Source organism: Strix aluco, chromosome 19, assembly GCF_031877795.1.
Source record: "Strix aluco isolate bStrAlu1 chromosome 19, bStrAlu1.hap1, whole genome shotgun sequence".
Lineage (NCBI taxonomy): Eukaryota > Metazoa > Chordata > Aves > Strigiformes > Strigidae > Strix > Strix aluco.
Genome location: NC_133949.1, coordinates 8,784,338 through 8,806,462, shown reverse-complemented (window position 1 = coordinate 8,806,462; position 22,125 = coordinate 8,784,338). Strand labels below are relative to the sequence as shown.

The following is a 22,125-nucleotide window of genomic DNA, read 5'->3' as shown; positions in this document are numbered from 1 at the left end:
CTTTTCCCCTTTGGTGTGGTCTCCAGGAAAGAAGAATATTTCCATTCATCACAGAATGACCTAATGGATGGCACTGTTCAAATGAATGGTCAGCAAATGCATTTTATGTGCTTCTATTTATGTACATTTATTTTTACAGGCTACAATGCATCAGAACAGCACTTCCACTTTTCTATCCAAGGACTGAAAGACTATCCACATTAATAAAGTCTTGCCTTACCCCGTGTGCCCTTTTTACATATGGCAAAACTGAGTCATCAGCCTTGTTTTAGGTAGCATGCTTGACACCACAAAAATAAGCTGTAGTGCTAATTACCAGTACAGTACATGAAAACAGGAGAGTCCTTTCTGTAAGACAGAGTCTTAAACTAAATCTTCTATCAAAATAGTGCTTTTTTATAGAAGTAAAGTTAATAGATGCCTAGAACTACCAAATGAAATGAGGGGACCTCTCTGCATTTAGTAACAAGCCTTGAAAACCTTAATCTCATGAGTCAGTAATAACAGTGGAGAAAGTAAAGACAATCTTGGGTCTATAATCAATAAGACAAGCTGCTTAAAAGACCTCATCTGAAACAAATGTGTAAATGTCTCACCAAAGCAGAGATACTGATTTATGATTTAAAAAGTGTAAATGTATTTCGGTGGTACCAGTTAAGAACAACTTGCATGTCTCATTCACAGGGGCTTAAAGCAAATGGTTTAACATCACCAGAGTACAAACTCCTTGCTAAGTCTTTCTCCAGAATGCCATTAACACCTCTGCAGGCTCTGTGTCCTGTCTAATTCTCTCTGGCTTACACCAGCCCTATCACAATTTAAATACATCAGACACTCTCTTCATTATCAAACTTAAACCTGCATTTTTCCCTTGACAAAACACTGCCAAGATCCCCGACAAGGCCAGTCCTGGCTGTGACATGCTGTATTACAAAAAAAAAAAAAAAAAAAAAAAAAAAAAGCTATGAAAAACCCAAACACTACACAGACAGACTTTAAAGGACTTTGAGAGCAATATTCCTCCAGATAATACATTAGGACTGGTATTGTTTAATAAGTAAAGGAATGATTTAGAAAAGTCAATGAACGGCACAGTGGCACTAAGTGCAGTAAAGCAGAATTATTATAAAAGAGTGCAGAAGAGTAAAAAGTCCAGACACTGAAACAAGCCAGGTGAATAGGCAGCTTTACGACAGATGAAATTCAACACTGACAAATGTGCTAATGCCCCAAAGAGTAATAATTTGGACTACTTATCTACACTGCTGGGCTCTACACTTCTTGGAAGGTAAATAAGATGACGGACTAATAAGAACATCCACACCTAGTTAAGATCATATTCCAAACAGGGCAAAATCTCCGATAAACTGCCATGATTCATGGCATAACCAACTAAACGATACGATTTGGAAGAACATTCCTATAGCAAACTAATCTATAGTGATGCATTACAGAGCTAATTTAATTTTTTCCCCTTTTTGGACAGCTAGCCTACCAGCATGGGTCATTATCAGAGATCAGACCGTGGACAAGACAGCATCATTTTATCCAATACAGAATGACTGCATCATTGTTGAAACCAGGGAAAGTAAATAGCCTTAAAAATTCCCATTATTAGCAAAAGATGAAAAATAAATTAGAGATAATTCTGAGAGTCAAATTCCGAATTATTCTGATCCTTTTCCGACGCAGGAATATCTGGAATTTTCCCTCCCATGTCTGTATTAATCTACAGGGAAATTAACTGCTACACACTCGGTAATGTAGGGGTTAATTCTGACTGCTGTCGAATGCCCCAAGTCTGTGCTCTGTTCATCAGAGCATTAAATCTGAAAGCTCAAGAGAGTAGTGCAGCCGTGCTGCAAGGGCTATGTTATAAAGTTCTGCATTAAAAATTCATATCGTAGGCTTGCCACAGTACTCTGCTCTGGCTGAAAGGAAAGCTGGCGGGGAAATATTAGACACCCCACTGTCTTTCTGGCAATTGGAGACATTCCTCAACAAACAGCACCTCAGGAAGGGAATGAAAGGGCAAACAAACCGTGAAACAAATCAATGAGTTCAATTATCTCTCTCTCTCTCAGAAAGGAAACTTTTCATTTTTAAGGCTGTTTCATGAAATCTTTTAATGACGGCCCTGAACAAGGATGCTGGGCACTCTGGCTGCAAAACCAGCTGCTTGGCAGAGCTTTTTATTTGTTTTACACAAGAAAGAGATTCCCAAACATAGAGGGGGAAACACAGAGCAGGGTATAGGAATCTCTCCACAGAACAACTCTACTTACCCTTTACATTACTGGGACCACATGGGATAACAGGCTGTAGAAATTGTTCCCACTTTCCCTGAAGTGTCTCCAGCAAAGAGCGAATTTAGATTTATTAAGATGGTTAGTTACTCCATGGTTAAGTTATGTGCTCCTCACTACTGGTTAAGGCTGTGTGCATTTCACAGCAATTTATGGCAACCCAACTGGTAGATGACACGGCTCACAATGATGGAAATGGGTGTTATATTTTTATGAAAGCCATATGTGCCCCTCAGGTTATCTGTCTGATATAACCACTGTATTCAGGCAGGTTAATAATCCACATACCATAAACGGGGAAATACAGGAAATGAAACATCAGTAAATACAATTTCTCGAGGAAACCATGCAAAGAAAGTTACCTGTTTCACAACCCTCCCCTGCAACTCTGCTTAGCACCAACCGTAATAGAAAGATTCACTTTTTTCAGCGCTGAATTTTGAATCAAAGGAAGAAAAAGGAAGATAATGGAAGCCACTGGACAAACGTTGCCGTGGCACTCCCTCTATATTTTTTTCATACATATATATATGAATATATACGCTTGTAAGTATAGTTGGAAACCAGACTGACTTCAACCCAGCAATCCAGGTTACGAGCGGTTCAACCCATGAGTTCATCCAAAGGGAGGTGTACGAGGGCAGGTTTAATCTAGCAGGTGCAGTCGCAACTGAAGAGATTTATGCCTGATAGCCAGCACAAAACAAATCAAGTCCAGACTAGCCTAAACCCCCTCACAAATATAAAAACTGTACGGGGGGTGGGGGTGGGGGAACCACACTATTCAGTTGAAAGTTCATTAGTTTGAGGGACGGAATGAAGACAGGTTGTACAGTTGGTGATCACAAGTAACCAAAGATCAACTATTACAACCCCCCGAAAAACTTCTACAGAAGATTAGTAACCCTAAGGCAGTACTTCAGTCAAATTTAATTTGTTACTAACAATTTGTTAAAATAATTTGTTAAAAATTGCAAGAAAGATTCAATGAGCTAGGGTTTATTCTGTGCATCAGGAACCTGTATCTAAGCAAAATAAGGGCAGAAGTAGTCCTTTCTTCTATCCAGTGATTTCATTTCTCAGGTTTGATCCTTTCTGTATTACTGATTGTCCGCCGTGTCCTTGACCAATCTCTATGACTCAGTTTCTCAACATGTTAACATAGCCTTTGCTATGATCTGCTCCTGCAGAAACACACTAGATAAATGTTAAGGGTTAATAATATGAGGCTTACAGGATTGTAAATGCATTTGTTTATTTAATGCTTTACATGAATGCTAATGAAGTTATTAATGGACCTGCATGTTGTCTATTGTTTTTCTTGGTTTTAATGTCTGCACCATCCTGCCTTATCCCTTCTGCTCCATGAGCTGGCCAATATCTTTCTCTTCCAAATCCCTGAATTAGTGCTCAATCCTGGTTCCTAGCTCCTTATGTTTGGGATTCTCAGTTTCTTATTCAAAGATATTATTTTAAAAAACTTACTCATTGAAACATAGTTTTTAAAAAATTCATCAAGATAATGAGACTCAATTTCATCATAACAGATATTTTCTGTGACACTAAACTGTAACCCCACATGATGTTATTGTCTTTTAATTGAGATCAGAGGATATGTAAATGAGACGGTATTTCTTAGGTCCCATTAAATGATGTCTCCAGGATGATCAGAAGGGGCTGAACCAGACAGGACATGCTCCTCTGACATCCACACACAGCACAGCCAACCCGCACACTGACCTGCTCCAAGCTGCAACTGCTTTTCAGAGAAGTCTTTGATTTACTGGAAATGCCACCGTTTCTGGGCCACTGTTTCATGGCTGTATCGTTGCCAAAACTGCTGAAAGTCTGCAGACCAGAATCCCTTTTTCTCCTGCAACCAGGCTACAGGGCAAATGCAGAGGTGCAAGTGCTGAGGGTGACTCCTGCACACATTGCCAACACAGACACTTCCCTCCCAGCTCTGCTTCTGCCATAGGCGTTGAGGATAAGGGTTAAAAAGGAAATCAAAGATTTACATGGGGGTGGGCAGGAGAAATAATTGCCAGAAGTTTTAAAGCCCTTGTGAAGGCAGCAGGGATGACCTGCACAGCGATGCGGGCATAGGACTTAATTCTATAGGCTTTTCCCTGAGTAAGGTGAACACCCCGAAGTTCCCAACGTCAACAGTCCTAACAGATAATACAAAACAGAGATACTTTTTATTTTTAAAGCGACTGCAGAGAGAATAATGTCCCTGTTTCTGTAGTAAGGTGGCTTATAGCTGTGGCGTCATAGTAACATTTTAAGTCAGAGAAAGGATCAGACACATTTAGGTATATATTCAGTGAGACTCCGAAAAACCTGTCTAATGAGCAAAAAGCATAGGGATACTTTCATAAAGGTTGTGCCAGATACAGCCACTGAGTGATGGCACACACCTTCCTGTTCTTGGAAGAGGCAAACAAAAAAATAAATGAGAGGACTGGATGAATGTGAAAGCTGTCTGTATGAAACAACGTGGTACATGGGAGAGCAGGTCTGCCAGGTCTCACAGCAAACACACGGCTTTCCAAAGGGAAAGAAGATAAAGGCAGAAGAAAGAGACTGTTTTCCAGGATACAGAGTTTTAGTGCTTGGGATCTTACAGTTTCCTGAACTTCCATTCTCGTTCAGGACAGCCATCTCTTTCCATTAAATGAGGGAGCACAGCATGCACTACAGGTCTCATTTTTTTGCCTGCACTGTCGTCGTGTGGGAGTGGGAAAAGCACCTGGAATCCATCTATAGAGCACAAGGAGAGTTTCAAGTAAATGCCAGTAAAGAAGGCTTACACATTAAATGCATGGCTAGGTAGAGATGACTACTGCAGTAACTGCCAGTTTAACTTAGAGCCTGATGGAGAGGTTGGCTTTGTGATTGGAAATAGGTAACCCTGCATACTATACAGGGCAGGTCCCGATTGAAACCAGATGAACCATTTGTTTCTGATGATTCAAGGATTTATCCTGATTGCCTTCCCCACGATCCCAGCCCAGCAGTAGCTGTGCTGAAGGAGCCACGGCAGAACCACGTGCCCTCCTTGCTTTCACAGACAAGACCTCACAAGGAACTGGTACTGTACCAAAATAACTCTGTTGATTTGCTACTTTGCATTCAAAAAAAGGAGACTATTATAATTTGTAGACATACATGAAAGGGCTGCGTGAAAACCAAGCTCAGCTGACCGGGACATGGGAGCCCAAGGACCTTGTCCATGCTTGGGGGCAGATGTGCCCTTGTGAGAAGGGTGCTCCTTCCCTGTAACTCACTCCTCTTCTTCCTCACAAAGCCCTCCCAGGTGCCTTACAGAGTTCAGCTGTTACAGATAAAATGAGCTACCGTGGCAAGGTGGCTCAAAAAATTGGATTGTCCTTTGGTCGAACCTGCAGGGAAAGCCAGTTCCTGCCGTGGTCCCTCTGCCCAGCAGACTGAGGCAGCTTGCAATAGCCCGAAGAGGTTTGGCTCCAGCAAGAGCAAATGAGAACAGGCTGGACAGGGACACTTCTGCCCCTTGTGATTTCACAGACCCACGCACCAAGGACGCTGCAGCCTCTTCCATGCAGCTTCAAGCCCAGGAAGGAGCTGTGGTTGCAGCCGTGGTCAGGATGACCAACAGCATGGCTGGCACACTAGCTAAGACCCTTTGATGCAGTACTTTGCATTTATTTAAAGATTTCCATCTAAGGATCTCATGTCAACCCAAGGTTATAGATAACAGGGTGATGACTAGAATATGCTGCAAACCCCTAAGGCTATTTTTTTCTACTTTGGGCTGTTAAATAACACCAGCTTTTAGGCTACACTAGAAAAAGGAACTGAACAGTCTCACTTGAGGTTAAAAAACAAATAACAAAAAAAAAAACAACACTGAAAGGACCTAGGGCACTTCTGTGCTGTCAAAAAGTTACATTAACTAATTGCAAGCATTACAAGTCTAACAAAAGAGCAACAGAGCCCAGCTACAGCACTAACTCCTACAAACTCTAAATGCTCTATTTATATGGAGTTCTCAGAAATGCACCCTTAGAAATTTAAAAAAAAAAAAAAAATCTTTCTGCCGGTTTGTGGTTTATGATTCTCATGTCTGCATATTTCTAGACTCCAGCCAAGACCAGACTTACTGACTTTGAGCATTATACTTACTCCTCATGCCTCAGTTTCCCTACCCAAACGTAAAGACTAATGACAACATTTCAAAGCAAGCACTCCGTATTTCACAAAGGCAAGGGTTTTACAGTGATGCTGTAATTCACTCCCCATAGCATACAATCTTACAACTTTTCTGGTTTGACTGTAGGCTGAACCAGAAATTCGACAAAAAAGGCTAGTGTGCACACAGGCTTTCAAGCCCTATTTCACACAAGAGCTTCAGATCAAAATAAGAAGCAGATCTCCAAAGTATTTTCATTCATCTTCATTTCTAGGTTTTTAAGCAAAATATTAACAGTACATAGTGACTTTCAGCCCGTGGAGTTTTGCATAAGGCACAGTTAAAACTTTTAACAAATATCTCGAATTGCAAAATGCAGACAGAGCTTTCTGTAAGATTTAAGACATTCAATTTTTCTTTCCTTTTTTTCCTTAAAAATTAGTTCTCTGTAATATCTTCCCTGGTTTCTCATCCCCCCCATTATCACTACTCCTGGGTTTTAACTGATGGCAGGATGACTAGGAAATTTAAGAAGAAAAAAAACTAAAAGAGACAAGTCCTATGAAGTTCTCCATCTCCTGTTTTTAGGGAAATCACTTTAAATACAGCAATAATTCCAGAGACAAGCATTAGAAGTTAATGACTCATCAAAAGAACAGGAAATAGGAAACTTTAAGACCTTAAAGGCACAGCAAATAGAAGCTATTTCATGTCATGTACAACACAACCACCCTAACTACAGTATTTCATGCTCAATGGGGGGAAGCAGCATTTGAGACCATCTATCACAGTAATTATGTGATGCTGGAGGGAGCACAACTTTTATTTTTTATTCAGTTTGACCCTGAGCACCATCAAAATGGAAGACTACAAACATTTGAGAAATGATATACTGGTACCAGCCAGCACTTAAACAAGAAAGATTTGTTAAAAAAAATTAAATAATTCACAGGCCAAATTCAATTCTCACTCTATATTGGGAATTATTCCCCTGAACTCCAAGTTAACTGAGATTTGCCCCAATGTAACACAAGATTTCACATGAATACTTGAACTCCAATTCCATCACAGAACTTTAGGCAGAAATAATTCTTCATGAATTCTCTAAAACTACTGGTCCTCTGTCTTCAAGCCCAATCCTACACTCCTTCCATGCAGAAAGTCACATCTTTAGAGCTTTATTCTACACTGATGCCTGAAGAACAGGTCTGTTCGATAATGACTAGGAAGAGGAGCACCCTTCACCCCCAACAGCCAAAACCCACAGGCATCCCCTTCTGTTACTGTATTTTTGGCGTATAATCCACAAAACCTTTCCTTTCCCCACAACTGGGGACTGGAGTGCCTTGTGCCTGCGTGCAGGTAACACGAGGAGCTGTTTACCTCCCTCCATCCCTCCCTGGCAGCCCTCCTGCCTGCCTGACACCACCGCCTGCCTCGGCCCCAGCACTCCCCATCTGTCACCCACCTCTGACTTTGTGCAGATTACTTGAGGATTTATTTTCAAGCAGGATAGAGGGATGAAAATAGGCATTACTTTGTCCTCCCACTCCTGAGCTTCTACCTATTGGTTTCATTAACTTGTTTTACGTTGTCATGATATCATGCTGTAAGCTCTTTAGGGCAGAGATGGCCTTTGTAAGGGATACGTGCACAGTGCCCACCCCAGTATCCCCACCCTCGCTGACCGAGGTCTATGACCACTGCAAGAAAAGGAGTATTAAATAGTGATACTGAAATCCCGTGAGTCAAGTTTTCCAATTCAGGCCCTAGAACAATGAAAAACTCGACCGTAAAGCAGGGACTGCCAACTCACAGACCACACTTTCATCAACCGTGCTCTGTTCATTTCCAGATTTAGTTTTCATTAAAATGCAGCCCGGGATTAAAATAAGTCAGCTGGATCTATACGGTGGGGTAATTTGTGATATTGCACCAGGGTACAGTTTGAATGACGCTACACCAATATGCCCTCCTGTGCCATCCTCAGCTCTGTTGCCAAAAAAAAAATAAAACCAGTCTAATCTATGAAAGGACAATAATTCTCTGCTTCGTATACTGGAAGGCAAAATATTTTTCTACAAGTTACTGAAAGTAGTTAAGATGCCTACTTTAGTAAATGTGAAACCTCCTTCTCTATGCATATGCTACTTTTAGAAGAACAAAAAGACTGCATCTTTCAGAAAATCACACAGATAACAAAACTGGTAGCAGAGCTGCTTTGACCGACAACCTTAACCTGAACATTTTTTGCTTTGTGTTTATGAAGGCTTTTTATTGCAGAAGGGGGGGCAGTACCTAAAATCCTCACAAGACTACTTAACTTACTGGTGAAAATGTAGCATTTCAGTGAAATTCGATATTTTCTTTCATCAAAGGCAGGGAGCCTCAACCCACATGTTAACAGTAATGTAACAAGCCTACTGTATGTGCTACAACCGAAGATCCTTTTCCAATTAGAATTCATTTAGGTTGGGAGAGAGGAGGGGTCGGAGCAAAGAGGTGGCTCTGGAATTGATCTAAAACTGGAATTCAACCATTCCGGCTGGGAGCATTAACCGCTCAGCTGGGAATCCCAAACACTTGCTTGGACTCTGCAGCGAACCAGAAGTGAAAGAGCAATGTTAACAAGGAGAACAGTTTGTCCCTGGAAAACTAAGGAAATGCATACAAGATTCTTTTTCTACAGAGCAGGAGGAAAAAAAGTCTGTTGTACTAGGAAAAAAAAAACAAACCACGAAATATTCTATAATTTTCCTGAAACTCAAGTCTGAGTTTGCTTTTCAGTTCCAGCTCCGATAGAATCTCCAGATCAAACTCATTAGTGTTGGTTAAATCCAGGTTTGCTGATAGAAATGTGTGGGACAGCAAACAAAATCAGTATCAGTCCTCGAGAGAGGATGTGCCTCTTTAATTGAAAAAGGCAGAGTAATCATTCATTTATTTAACCCAGAGATGATTATAATCTGAAAACCTTGAAATCCTCTTACACAACAACTGTTTTGGCAAGCCCCTCTGTGTTCCAACAAATATTAAACTGTGCTTGCCATTTGTCTAAGGAATCTTGTATTAATAAACATGAAGAAGAACACTTTTACCTCCCACACTCAATGACAGAAGAAAACAAAGACCAGCTGTATTCATCAATGGATCCTTGTTCTGCACATAAAGGCTAATTACATTTTACTTCAAGCCTACACATGGAAAACTTTGCTGCTGCCATCTTGTCAAATTCAGCTTCTGATATTCCAGCTGACAGACTGCAATGACTGCACATAATAAACTTCTTTTTGCTATTAACACCTTCAGCGCCCTGCACGCGGGGTATCTGCGGGATGCAGGGGCCAGGGGAAGGGGCACGGGCAGCACCGCCGCTGCCGCCGCACACACGTTACCTGCTCGCTGGCAAAGGGAACGGGGGATTTTTATAGACTGGGATGACAGAAGTGAATTTGACTGAAGAGTTTCATTTCAGCAACTGATTTCCTTTGAATATGCCTTACTAGCATCAAGTTCGGACCGTACCTCTGTACCTTACTCTGCACGTAGTACTTTGAATGGGGACATTTTGAAAAGATAAACAAACAAGTTGACATAATGATTTCCAACCTTAAGATCACAACAAGCGGCCGCTAGAACAAAATCCAGACTCCTTAATGCTGATACTGAAGACTTCTTACTGTGTATTTCTTTTGCTTCTTCTTTGTTTGAAAGATTTTCAAAGTTACTAACAGTTGAAAGACAGCTTTATTCCAAAACTGAAAATCTTAAAAGCACTGTTAGCTTTAAAAAATTGACAATTATCTTTTTTTTTCCTGAAGGCACTCCAATTCATCTGCATCAAATAAGCGTCTGTAAAACTAACAATTCTGGCCTAAGATAAAAATCACATGTTTTTAAAACATAACATTAAAATTGGCAATACAAGTAGCTTTTCAGACTTAGATCAAAAGAGGGTTTCTTTTTAGAAAAGAATCAAACTGTCTTTCACCATTTTTATTGGTGTTTTTTCAACATTTCCCCGAGCTTTTAAAATTAAAATAGATGACTCAATTTCACTGTCTACATTCAGTTCCCTTTTCATGTTTTTCTAGATTTCCATATTGCAAAATGTGGGCTACAAACACCACAGATGACTGTTGTTATGCAAGAACTATTCCTGTCATAAATATCTGAAACAATGATAAAATATTTCTGTTGTTATTAGGTCCTACAAGTTTGTTTTCACAGTACATTAGTTTGAGAGATAAAGTACATGCTTAATGTATGCTTCAGGATTCAGCTCCATGATCACTAAATTCTAGACCCAGCCTTCATAATCATTCTGCTAGAGAACACGATAAACTTCTTGTTACTGTAGAGGCTACTAAATTTTATGTAATTCTATATATATTAGGTAAGAATCATACTCAAGATCACATGAAAATATTTTTGCATGAATCTCTGAAAGAATGAAACACATTAGAAACGCATGCAAACATTTTAGAGTATGTCTTTTGCTCGGTGTAAGATAAATTACAGCACTTAGGGATCTAGTATTAAAAAATGAAGCAAACACTCTGCGAATAAAAGCATTAGAAAGGGTGAGGGGTTATTAGGTTCAGTGCCTACTATCACTGAGCCCTAATCTCTGACTGTTCCCACAGAAACGACTGCAACACAAAATCACAGCAACAGAGCTGCCAGCATCAGTTACATGCAGGAAAAAAAAAAAAAGGCAATCTGCAGTAATTTAAGGCTCCATCAGAAACATCATTAGTATGCATCTCTTAGAGAAGGATGAAATCAATGAGGGAACAAAAATACTTTATATGGAACTCAGAGAAAACTGGACTTACAGAGCAAAACTAAAATTTACCTAAAAAATTATCTTGAATCATGTAAAAGGTGTTTCAACTCCAAGCACTGATTCTTAACTACTATGGACTGAATTTTCTAAGATCCAAGTTCCCCGTGTACTCAGTGGGGAATTAGATCCTCAACGCTTGCAGAACCACATGCTAAGAAATTAAAACTTGTGAATTTGACTGATTTTGAAAAACCTCTGTTATCTAGACCGCCATGAGCCATACCAGAAAGCACCTACCTACAGACAAAAAAACCAAGACCGAGCCATTCCTCCCATCCGGCCTAGGCTACAGTTTCTCTTGCCCCAACACGGAGACTGCCAACAGCCTTCCCTTACCATTGCTCCTGTACCAGAACGGTGCTAAGGGCAGGAGCAAGGGTTTTCCTCCCCGTTCAACCGATCACCGGCCTACTTGGAAGCGGAGGTGAAGCTGGGGCTCTGCGGGTAGTGGGCACAGGGATGTGACGTGCGTCTTCCAGACCTTGCTCTTACAGCAGGCCAGGAACACCCATGTGAAATGGCTGCTTCTTTCCCATCCCTTTTCCAGACACAGAAATTACTCTTTGGGCTTAATACTGCTGATCATGAGAATTCCTTCTCATTACTAACTTTCCTTAAATATGACGAGTTCAAAGAAAAACAGCAGAAGTCTGTCTCTCTTTTATTGTTTCCTGCACTGATTGTTAATAAAACCAGGGCATAATTGAAAACAGTAGCTATTAAGAAGACAAGGATATATATTTTTGAGGCTACCTTCATGTTCTACTTGAAAAGAAGAAAAATCTGCCAAAAATGCTACTCTCTGTAATTTGGTGTGAATTTGACAGAGTGATGACTGCTACCCCAAAAGCAGAAAGAACCAGGGTGCCTAACAGTGAAATAGAAATCCTTTACTAAACTAAATTTTATTTTCACTGAGATTGGAAGATCACAGTAAATACCTTATTTCTGAAATTGCCCTATTTCTAACTAAAACGTAAGAGATACATAGTAGATGTAGCACCTGAGAATTAAACCAGGAATGCAGCAGCGTGTGTGCCAGGAAAAGTGTCTTGTTGGGTGGAAGAAAATATGAAAACTAATAATCTCTCTATAGGAGGCCAAATTATGACCGTGTTTTCCAACAAATTTGGACTCCTGAACCTCTTCCATCTCGTCCGTCTCCAACAGACAGATGCAAAACAAAAAAGCAGTGATACCCTGAAGGAAGACATAGAAAGAAAACAGTGAAATCTTACTTTGCAGTAGTTTCTTCATCGTATTTTGTTTTCAGATCAAATAGTTCTGTTCTGGTTTTTTCCAAGGCTAAAAGGCATAAACATGAAGCATTACAGCACTGTAACAGCAGTGAAAAGCAAAAAGACTACTCCTTTGTCTTTTATTCAGCCATAAAGCAAGCTGTACATCTCCTGATAAAAAAGTCTTTGCTTCATCTTTCTACCTAGGCAAACCGCTATGACTTAGAAAAAAACATAGCTTTTGATTTTTCACAATTTCTTACAGTATTTCTTTTACATTGCAAAAATTCCCAGTTTCTGCTTAACAAAGCTAGACATTATTAATTTCTTATTAAGCTGGTTAAACTGCTTATTTGTTTGAAATATTTATTGCAGTAATTCAGGGAGTAAATTTTCTTGTGTTCTCGTAGTAAACAAAACCGAATGTGTCCAGATCTGGAATGTGTAAGTATGAAGAGATGAAAATTAATGGCAAGCAAGCCATAGCAACAGGCAAGACACACTGGTAGAAACTGGGTTCATACTGAAAGCAGATCACTACACCTATTTATCATAGTTCAGAAATGTGTGAAACCAGAGCAAAACACAACATGGATGAAAAGTTCCATGGCCTGCTTTAATTGCAGCGATGCTCTAATGCTGTACGTGCTTCATGCTTGGCCTTGTCCACTGTGTTTACCAACAGACTGGCTGCAACACAAGCGTTCACTTAAAGTGTGATGCCCAAAAGAAACTCTGATTCACAAAGCACGTTCGAGCTCTGTGGGATCTCTCTGCACTTGCAAGAGCTGGTTCACACACAGTCCTGATACGTTTAACGATCTCTATCCTCTCACCTCCAGCCTGATCATTGGTATAGGTCAGAATAGCGATGCCAAACCTGTTTGCAAAGCTTGAACTTTGTGTTCGGCTTCTTCCAGCTTCGAGGCTGTTGACATCTGTGTCTCCTGCAATTTTCTATAAAGGGAAGAGAAGAGGTGAGAACAGAGCTCGTAATCATGTTAAACAACTTACTTGTATTTTGCAAATTTGGAAGATAGAGTGATTAAATGTCTCAACTGTAATCAGACAACTGACAACACCACACAGACTACAAGGTGCTTCAATGGGACCCATAAATCATGTCACATTGCAATACTGTTCATACTTTGCAGTCCCACTTATTAAAATTTTAACAGTGTAGCCACCTCATAACATAAGCTGTGAACATTATACAAGAGTTGACTGCTATATAAATGACAACTTTAGTGGAAGGTTTTCTTGAGCATAATTTGTTTTGGAAATGTCACACACATTAAGAAAATTGTCACCAAGCACCCTCTGTTGTACAAAGTTAGTACAAGAAGAATGATACATTTCCATTTTACTGTCATAATGAAGAAATTTGTTGCCATAACTGATATAGTGAATAGATGTGGCAGCTGTTTCATCATAGCTGCAATGGATGCCAAATGCAGCAATATTATTAGCTACTCTTTAAAAAACCACACATATTTCAAAACAAATCTCACATTGATATTTTCTATATAACATGAGCAAACCTTTAATATGCTCATGTTTCTTATGTCCACAGGCAATATTTTCTTGCTTGTGTCAGTCATACACATTTTAACATCATCTGGCCATACAGTCACTACACTCTTTGCTGAAGGCTAGACTGCAGGAGTTATAAAACTCATCTTTGAAAGGGAGTTGCTCCAACATCTCCCAGGAGTTGCTGCTTTTTACGATATTGCTTTTAAGATATTCTGCAGATTTTAGAATTGTGAAATAGCTTATGAAACTACCAGCATCCTACTTGCACTCCATAAGGTGCATAAATTTATTCTCCAACACTGCTGACCAGGTTAATAACTATTTATAGCAAGAAACATGCGTCAGTTCCCTTCATACCAAATTATAGACTTTGAGAACTCAAACCCTCTCTTACACACACTTTTATTTGCATTCCACGACCTGCCATTTTATTTTATTTTTAAGCATATCTAAATTGCACTTGTTAAAGCCACTGCTTACATGCTACTTATCCAAAAGTAACCACGTATATTGATGAATTAAAAAAGCTTTGCATTCACCAGTAGATTCTTCTCACTCAGACCTGAATTTGAACAACCAACCCACCAACTAAAAAGCTCACCTAAACTGAAGGGCTTCCACATTAAGTTGAACATATCACAGCTTCAGTGTTATTCCTCCGTGGGAGAAATAAATTCTCAACTTCCTCTTAAGACCCTTGCTCTTGTCCTGCCTGATTTGTTTGCCCATGAACCTACAGGACTCAAACATTCCCTGTTCGTTTGCAAAAGATTAGAAATGGATCCAAGATGCTTTCAAAAATCAATGATAAGCAATTAAAATGACATGTAGGAATATGCAAACCTTTTCAGGATAATTCAGGAGCACATCCCCTCTCTTAGACATTAGCATAGGAGCAGGGGTGATGCATCTTTTACCCAGGCTCTTGGGCACAGAGCTTCATCTTAAACAGCTCAGGGCTGTAGAGATTGTACAATGGTACTGTGACACACAAAGCGGACACAGCAGACTGAATTACAGTCGGCTAATGGAGAAAGATTAGCGTCACAAAGGACAATACAGCTAGTGAAGAATAAAAGCAGGTTTGCACCCTTCTGAACATGACACCCCCCATACAACGCTACCGCAAAGAAACAATCTGTCCTTGTTTTACTTCCACACTTTCACGATTGTTTTTCTGTGCAAAGTTGAGTATCAAATGATTCCGTGTCAAACACATAAATCGCCAGAATCGCTCAATATATGAACTGTCTCAGTATGCTGAAGAGAGTCCTGGCTGGGAACATTAAACAGAAAATTACATCTCCCCTCCTCTAAAATGCCTACAGATGCACACATGCACACTCACCTCTCCTTCTCCGCGAAATCATTTTGTAACTTTTGTTCTTTTTCAAGCGCTATATTCTCCGCTTGGTTCTTCAGGGTCTGTTCATATTCTCGGATTTTCTCTTTAAGTGCTTTTATTGTAACCTCTATAGAAAAACAATAGGGGAAGAATGAGTTTACACAGCTCCATGTGGTTCCACAACACAAGGCTTTCTTTACCCTGTAGGCTCAGTGTGTTTTAAACTTTAGCTCTTCAACTCTGACACAAAATCAATGGATATGAGTCCCTTTGGAGACCTTTTACTCCCTAAATGTTAAATTGAACTTTAAGTGTTTAGGTTGAGAAGGATCAATGGAGTTTGCTGGAAAGCAGAGTGAAGAAGGTTCCTCTAACATGACTTTAAAAAAAAGAAGAAAAAAAAATCAATTGTAAAATATAATATCACCTTATTGACTAGTCTCAAATTAGCTCGCTGCTGAGTGGAGATTAATAAAGTCCCAGTGTAGGTTTAAGTATGCATTTACACATAGGACAGTTAATTCACACAACTGTGCTCATGTAAAAAGAGGCAGTTTTACTATGGTTCATGCACAGATGCAATCTAACACTAATTGAACACATATCTGGGATACAGCTACGTTCTGTTTCACAACTGATGAAAAATATGGCAGTTAAGATTTAACTGCTGTATTAACAGTAGATCAGATTCAACAGACACTCTGGAGCCCTTCATACTCTAGTTGCTCTAACTGCCTTGTCATCGACACCGGGTTTTATGCACAATCATTAACTGTTATAACTTTCTGAGTGCACTTGTAGCCTTCCAGGGAATTTGCAGAAACCCTTCTCTCAGATAAAGAAGCTATTTTGCATTTACTGTGCCTGGTAATGGATGAGAGAAGATGCATAAACCTGCAGAGTTACAGCACAGCCTCTGATGGACAGCATCTTGTTACGTGCCCTGATCCGTTCCTACGTGAAAGCCCTCTGATCCCACCCACAGGAAAGGACTGAATCCTTATAGGGCTCATCAGAGGAAAAGCAGGACATTCACCAGGGTATGCTTTGTAACAATAATGGAATTTGGAAAAAGCGTTAGACTGCCAGAAGACTCGCAGCTAGCAATACATTTCAATGTACTTACACAGAGACGCGGTGGTTTAAAGACATCAGCTTATTAACAGATGCCATTAACCAGGCCTTATGAAAGAATACCTTTGGACATAAAAAGCTTCTCATTCTGCAGAAACATCGTAGAAAGACAAACTCTACTATGAAAACTAAAGCCTACACACTTGGCGAAAAAAATCTCAATAATATCACACAAAACCATGCATAATCCTTTCAAAGTCTAGACTTTTAGACTTGACTACAGAACTGTAAAGTCAGACAGTAGATAACTGGTGACAAGGCCTGCTGTCTGGGAATTACACTGAAGGCAGCTTGGGCCACTGTGACCACAAAAAAGGGGGGGAAGAGTGGGAAAAATGATTGCCAGCAAACCAGCTACTTTTGAATGAAGGAGCGGGATTTTGCTAGCCGTGCAAAAATCAGATGAGGCTCATTACTGAGTAATAGGCCGTGAAAAGGACACTTTTTTTTTTTTTTTAAAGCAAAGGAAAATTCTTCTCTGAGATCCGGGAAGTAATACAAATTCTGATCTTTTCCTGAATAAGCAAAGGATGCTCCTTCACATAGACAAAAGGATGCTCGTTCACACATACAAAGGAGGTTGTCTTTCTACTGGAGACACCTTTGCTCCAGGTATTTTCAGACATAAATCTGCAAAAGTATTCAGGTATATAGAGAAGCAGAGAGTTAAATAATCCTATGGAAATGCATTTAGTTGTATCTTGATGAAATTGGAACGTTTCATTTGAAAAGGAAACAAAACTACAAAAAATGAGTGCAAGTAGTGCACAAATATGGGAAAAAATTATGACTTTTGTAACAAAAGCTGGTTTTACCTTTAAGCACCTAACAATAGATGTGTTGGACAAGCACAGTTTAATCCTCTACACTGCTTGAAGCACTAAGTGCCTTCTTTACTGTTCAGGTCAGCTAAAACTTGTTAGCCATTGCCATTCATACCAGGTTTGGAAGTAGCCCTGTACAGCTCATACACAGCCCTCCAAACAGAGAGATTAACTGATCAAAGCACCCTTAGCTAACAACAGGCTTTTGCCTGGATATCTTATTAATCCCTGTTTGAAACAGAGTGTAAAACTATTGCACTGGAGTGAAAAACTATGCAAAGAGTACAGTGGCAAAACAGAAAGGAAGGTAGTGCACACTGGGGAAAAAAAAAAAAGGCCAGTTTATGAGTGGCTGCAGCAAAAAACTCTGGAAGTCAAGATCTCTTCCACTTTCTGGGATGAACCCCTATGTCATGCCTGGATGTACAGAATGCACAGCCTCAGGAAAATTCTGCACAGTGAACTGCAATTATTGTACATTTCCAGCAAATACACTGTTGGGCTTAGAGCATTACAGCTCCCACCTGACATCTTTTGCAGTCTGGCCTGAATCCTTGCATGCTGATACCTGTCCTCTCCATAGGTCACACCCTCTATATTAAAGCAAAATATCTAACTGCATATACACCCCTTCTGCTGAAATTGAGATGTAACAGAACCAAATCAGTTGCTACTTTAGCTTTCAAATGTTCCCCACTTAGGTGCAACAGCTCCATAGTATTTTTAAAAAAATCTCCATTTTCCCAAATGCCAGACAATTTACCTTTCCACCACCCACAACTAAGTATTAAACACAGAAATGAAAAGTCCTGTGTATAGGCAAGTAGGTGTACTGGTGCAGGAAACTTTCTTCTGAATCACAAGAAAACTTGAACATTCTTAAAGACAACAGGCTTTAAATCTCATTGACATTTTCATGTATTTTCATGTACTCTGGTCTCATTAAAACTTGCTTAAATAATTAACCAGCATTAGCTTGTATTTACATTGCTCTGTGGATAGTCTCTAGAGCAAAGATAAAGTATGTACGCTGAATGTACTCCAGTAAGACATTTAGATAAGGAAAAACAGAGTACAGAAAAAGTTTCATTTTGTACAGATTTGTATGTGTGTATAAAATACTGGATTTTTGTGTTTGTCTGTGTAAAATGTATATACTACAAGCACCCACACCCACATTCAGCTTGATGTCAGCAGTAGCAGCATCTCTTATAAAATGTCTACATCTAACTTCAGTCAGGGGTGTAATTTTCAGGTAGTGCTGAAGGCTACAACTGAACATGCAGAATAACAGCTCTATTCTCTGACTTGGTGTTAAAGAAGACAAGACTTTTAGAGAAACCCAAAGAGTCTAGCCGAAGCCATATCTATACGCATAAATACAGAGGTGGCTATAATAGACTATTATACTTTCTTTACTGAATTTCAATGCTACTGTCAACCGTACCTGAAAGAAATAAAACTGAATTTAATCCCCGTCTTCAAATTTCAGTATGCATTAAAAGCTGATAAAAGAAAATGTTTGCAACCTACCCTGATTTTTCACCTCAGCGAATTCTTTATTGTATTCCTCTAGAGTTTCCCTAAGTTTCTGGTTCTCTGTTTCAATATCGTGCATACGTTGAACCTTCAGCTGAAGCTGCTGTCCTAAATCCAAGGCTGGAACAGGATCTGAAAAAGAAACAGTAAAATAAAACGTAAGATAACAGGAACACTTCTGTGACTCAAGCAGCTCAGAGCACAAGTGTCCTTTTTTCTCTATTAATATCCATTTTAAGTGCCAGTAAAGCCCTACTTTGAGTTATTAGTCCTGGATGTTCTTCATCTCATAGCCTGCAAACTTCAAAAAAATAGAGATAGTTCACTGTATTTATGTTCCCCTTTAAATTGGGGCATGCCTTCTTCATCCTGGTGTTAATCCACAGGGCAGTGTCCCTGGCTGCAGACAGTCGTGATATGAAGGCATGTGAGAGTCTTAAGTTTCAAATTTTTACTTGCAAACTGAGAATTTCCAGGTAAAAAGCAATCAAACTGCACGGCTTACTGACACAGCTAGTGTCCCTCACATACCTCTGCTTCTGTGGGGGCAAAATTCTGAAGGAAATAGTGCCCTCCTGCACAGCTGAGCTCAAAAAAGTTAATTGATCACGGAGATCTGAGCTATACTTTTTTAACTGACAGATCAATAATAATCAGAAATATTGTCTGGATGTAATTAATTCCATGAACTCTGGGTTTTGTGACTCTTGTTCCCTCTTTTTTTTTATACTACTAATTGAATAGAAATTAGAAATTATTTTGAATGTCCTCTCAGTATCAATTCTCTGATGTTCATCCCCTTCTGCTAAAGAGAGTCCTTAGCACACACCTGATGTGTGCACGCGTGCTCTATTCTGGGACTTCTTCCCAATCAGAATAGGAAAATGCTGGAGTCCAATGGACTTATAAAAGATTATTGAATATATTTCTATTATGGGCGCCAGCATCTCTTGTGAAATGGCTGCAAAGATTTAGTCTCCTGTTGAGGAATGCTAAACACCAAACTCAGTGGATCAACAACAGTATATATTAGGGAGTTCACTTAATTTTCAACCACCACAGTCATTAATTTTTCAGACCACCCTCAGTCTCTGGAAACACATAATAAGTCTATTGTACCTCTGTTAACACATTAAGCATGAGCCCGTGTGTTTTTTCAATATGCCAGCGTTGTTTCAGAGTTTATAAAAGAATAGTACTGGGTTATGTTGAGCTCAGAGACATTATAAGTAGCAGCCTGCTACACTTTGTTACTTCGGTTCTTCAACAGCTTATGGCATTACCCTGTTCATAATACAAAATCTAGGTTGCTTGTCATCTGCTCTCTGTACATACATAGTTTATGACTACATAGCTTTTTCATTTATGCTTTTTAGGCCAAATACTTTTCGTTATTATTATCTGTATTAAAATATTTATAATAAATCAAACTTAAAATGTTATTGTGGTAGAGACAGGGGGTACAGGTAAGGAATTAAATATAGAGTTTAAGTCACAGCAGTAGCACGAGTTAAAGGCCCTGCAATATTTATGCATGGTCCAATTACGGTACGGGCTGTCACAACATCCCCCTTCTCCCGTGTAGGTCTGCCGACCTTTATCTGGAATGACCGTTTTGTCACACTTCTGCAGCTCAGCATTTCTCCAAAAGAGCTAGCCCAGGACATTCATCTGCTGAACATAAAGAAAGGCTGGATTGTCTCAATCTATCTGCGGCTGAAATCATTACAGGAACCGCAAAATATATCAGGAAGAGCTCTTAAGCTTCAGCTATGATATTTCTATACGATAGTGTTAAAATGCCACAATGGAAGAAACTGAACTTTACAAAATTGTAGGTGCACTTTCCCCCCCTTGTTTTAACATGCACATTGTAAAAAGTCACAACGCCCCCAAGAAGTATTTTGCTCCAAATACTCAGGGCTTTTTATATTTAAATCAGTAAAAAATTAAAAGACAAAAATAACATGGGCATTATAAAGTGAATAATGACTAAACCTTTAGTCAAATTTGCAATCCCTGAGAAGCTTTATGTACAAAATGAAAATGCCTGCAATCTCATAATTATTCATCAGGACATGTATATTTAATTTAGCTCTATTAAAGGTTAATGTTCAAGTAGCAAAACAGTGGCAGAACAAACAAAATGTAAAAACAGTCTCTGTGCATTAAACTTGAAACTTTACTAGAGCCTATTTGAAGGACTAATGGCCTGCAGCCACTAAATACTGCTTAAGGACATGTAAAATCCATGGCTGAAGCACCTCTTAGACTTAATTTTTATAAACTGCATTAAAGAAAACTAATCATTGCACGACAATAAAATGACCAAGACATTTTGGGCAGAGAGACAAATACTTCATTTTTTTATGGCAAGCCCCAACATGTTTTTTAATCTCAAAGAACCTAAAACCCCATGATTTCTGAAGTATTTATAGACACCCAATTAATCTGAAACAAGTATAAACCTTACAGTCAGAACAACTTTTTTCTTACCTGAGTGGAGTGGATTTAAAAATAAATAAAAATACTCTCCTTTTCCCAACATATGCATGCATGAAAAAGCATACCTTTTGGTATTAACCAGACTTACAAAGTATGCTTCATGTCATTTAACAGGAGGTCACTGAATTTTTAAACAAGCAATGGACCAAAACTTTCAATTCATTACACAAACAACAGGCATACACATTTCAAAAAAATCAAGTGGCACTAACTTATGGAGAGAGGCAGAGAAGGAAATGCCCTTTCTGTAGTCTGTAAAAGAGAAAAATCACCTCACTTAACACTTAAATGTGGAAAACTCATCACAAATTATTCTCTTGGTTTGAATCTTCTCTAGCATGTAAAAGTTCAGTATCCCTGCTAGGCACAAGATGAGTAAGAAATGAGAAAATTGGTAAAAGGAATCTAATCATCCAGAACTTGAAAAAGTGTTTTGTGAGAACATTATCGCCCCAAATTGAGATGTCTATTTTTATATTAATTTGGTATATTTTTTCCTACTGCTTCCTATTCTTTTTCACTTTCCTAATCCACTTGTTGCATCCCATACCCATGAAGAAGCCCTCTGCATCATGTGTTTGTACACAGCCCAGCACATCTGGATCCGATCGCTGGTAAGGCTTCCTCCACGCTACCACAGCAGAAACAGGAACTGCTGTATTTTAAAAACAGTATCTC

General features: G+C 39.3%; 1 protein-coding gene across 6 annotated transcripts in view; it reads right to left on the bottom strand.

The window, feature by feature from the left end:
• Positions 1–22,125, bottom strand: part of CUX1 (cut like homeobox 1) — a 284,858-nt gene that overhangs the window by 121,818 nt on the left and 140,915 nt on the right. For all 6 annotated transcript variants that reach the window (XM_074845469.1, XM_074845464.1, XM_074845465.1 and 3 more), the window contains exons 5-8: positions 18,937–19,074; positions 15,449–15,572; positions 13,445–13,521; positions 12,565–12,631 (exon numbers count right to left, since the gene is read on the bottom strand). In XM_074845469.1, the coding sequence (XP_074701570.1) occupies positions 12,565–12,631; positions 13,445–13,521; positions 15,449–15,572; positions 18,937–19,074 (406 nt within the window). The remainder of the gene's footprint in view (positions 1–12,564; positions 12,632–13,444; positions 13,522–15,448; positions 15,573–18,936; positions 19,075–22,125) is intronic.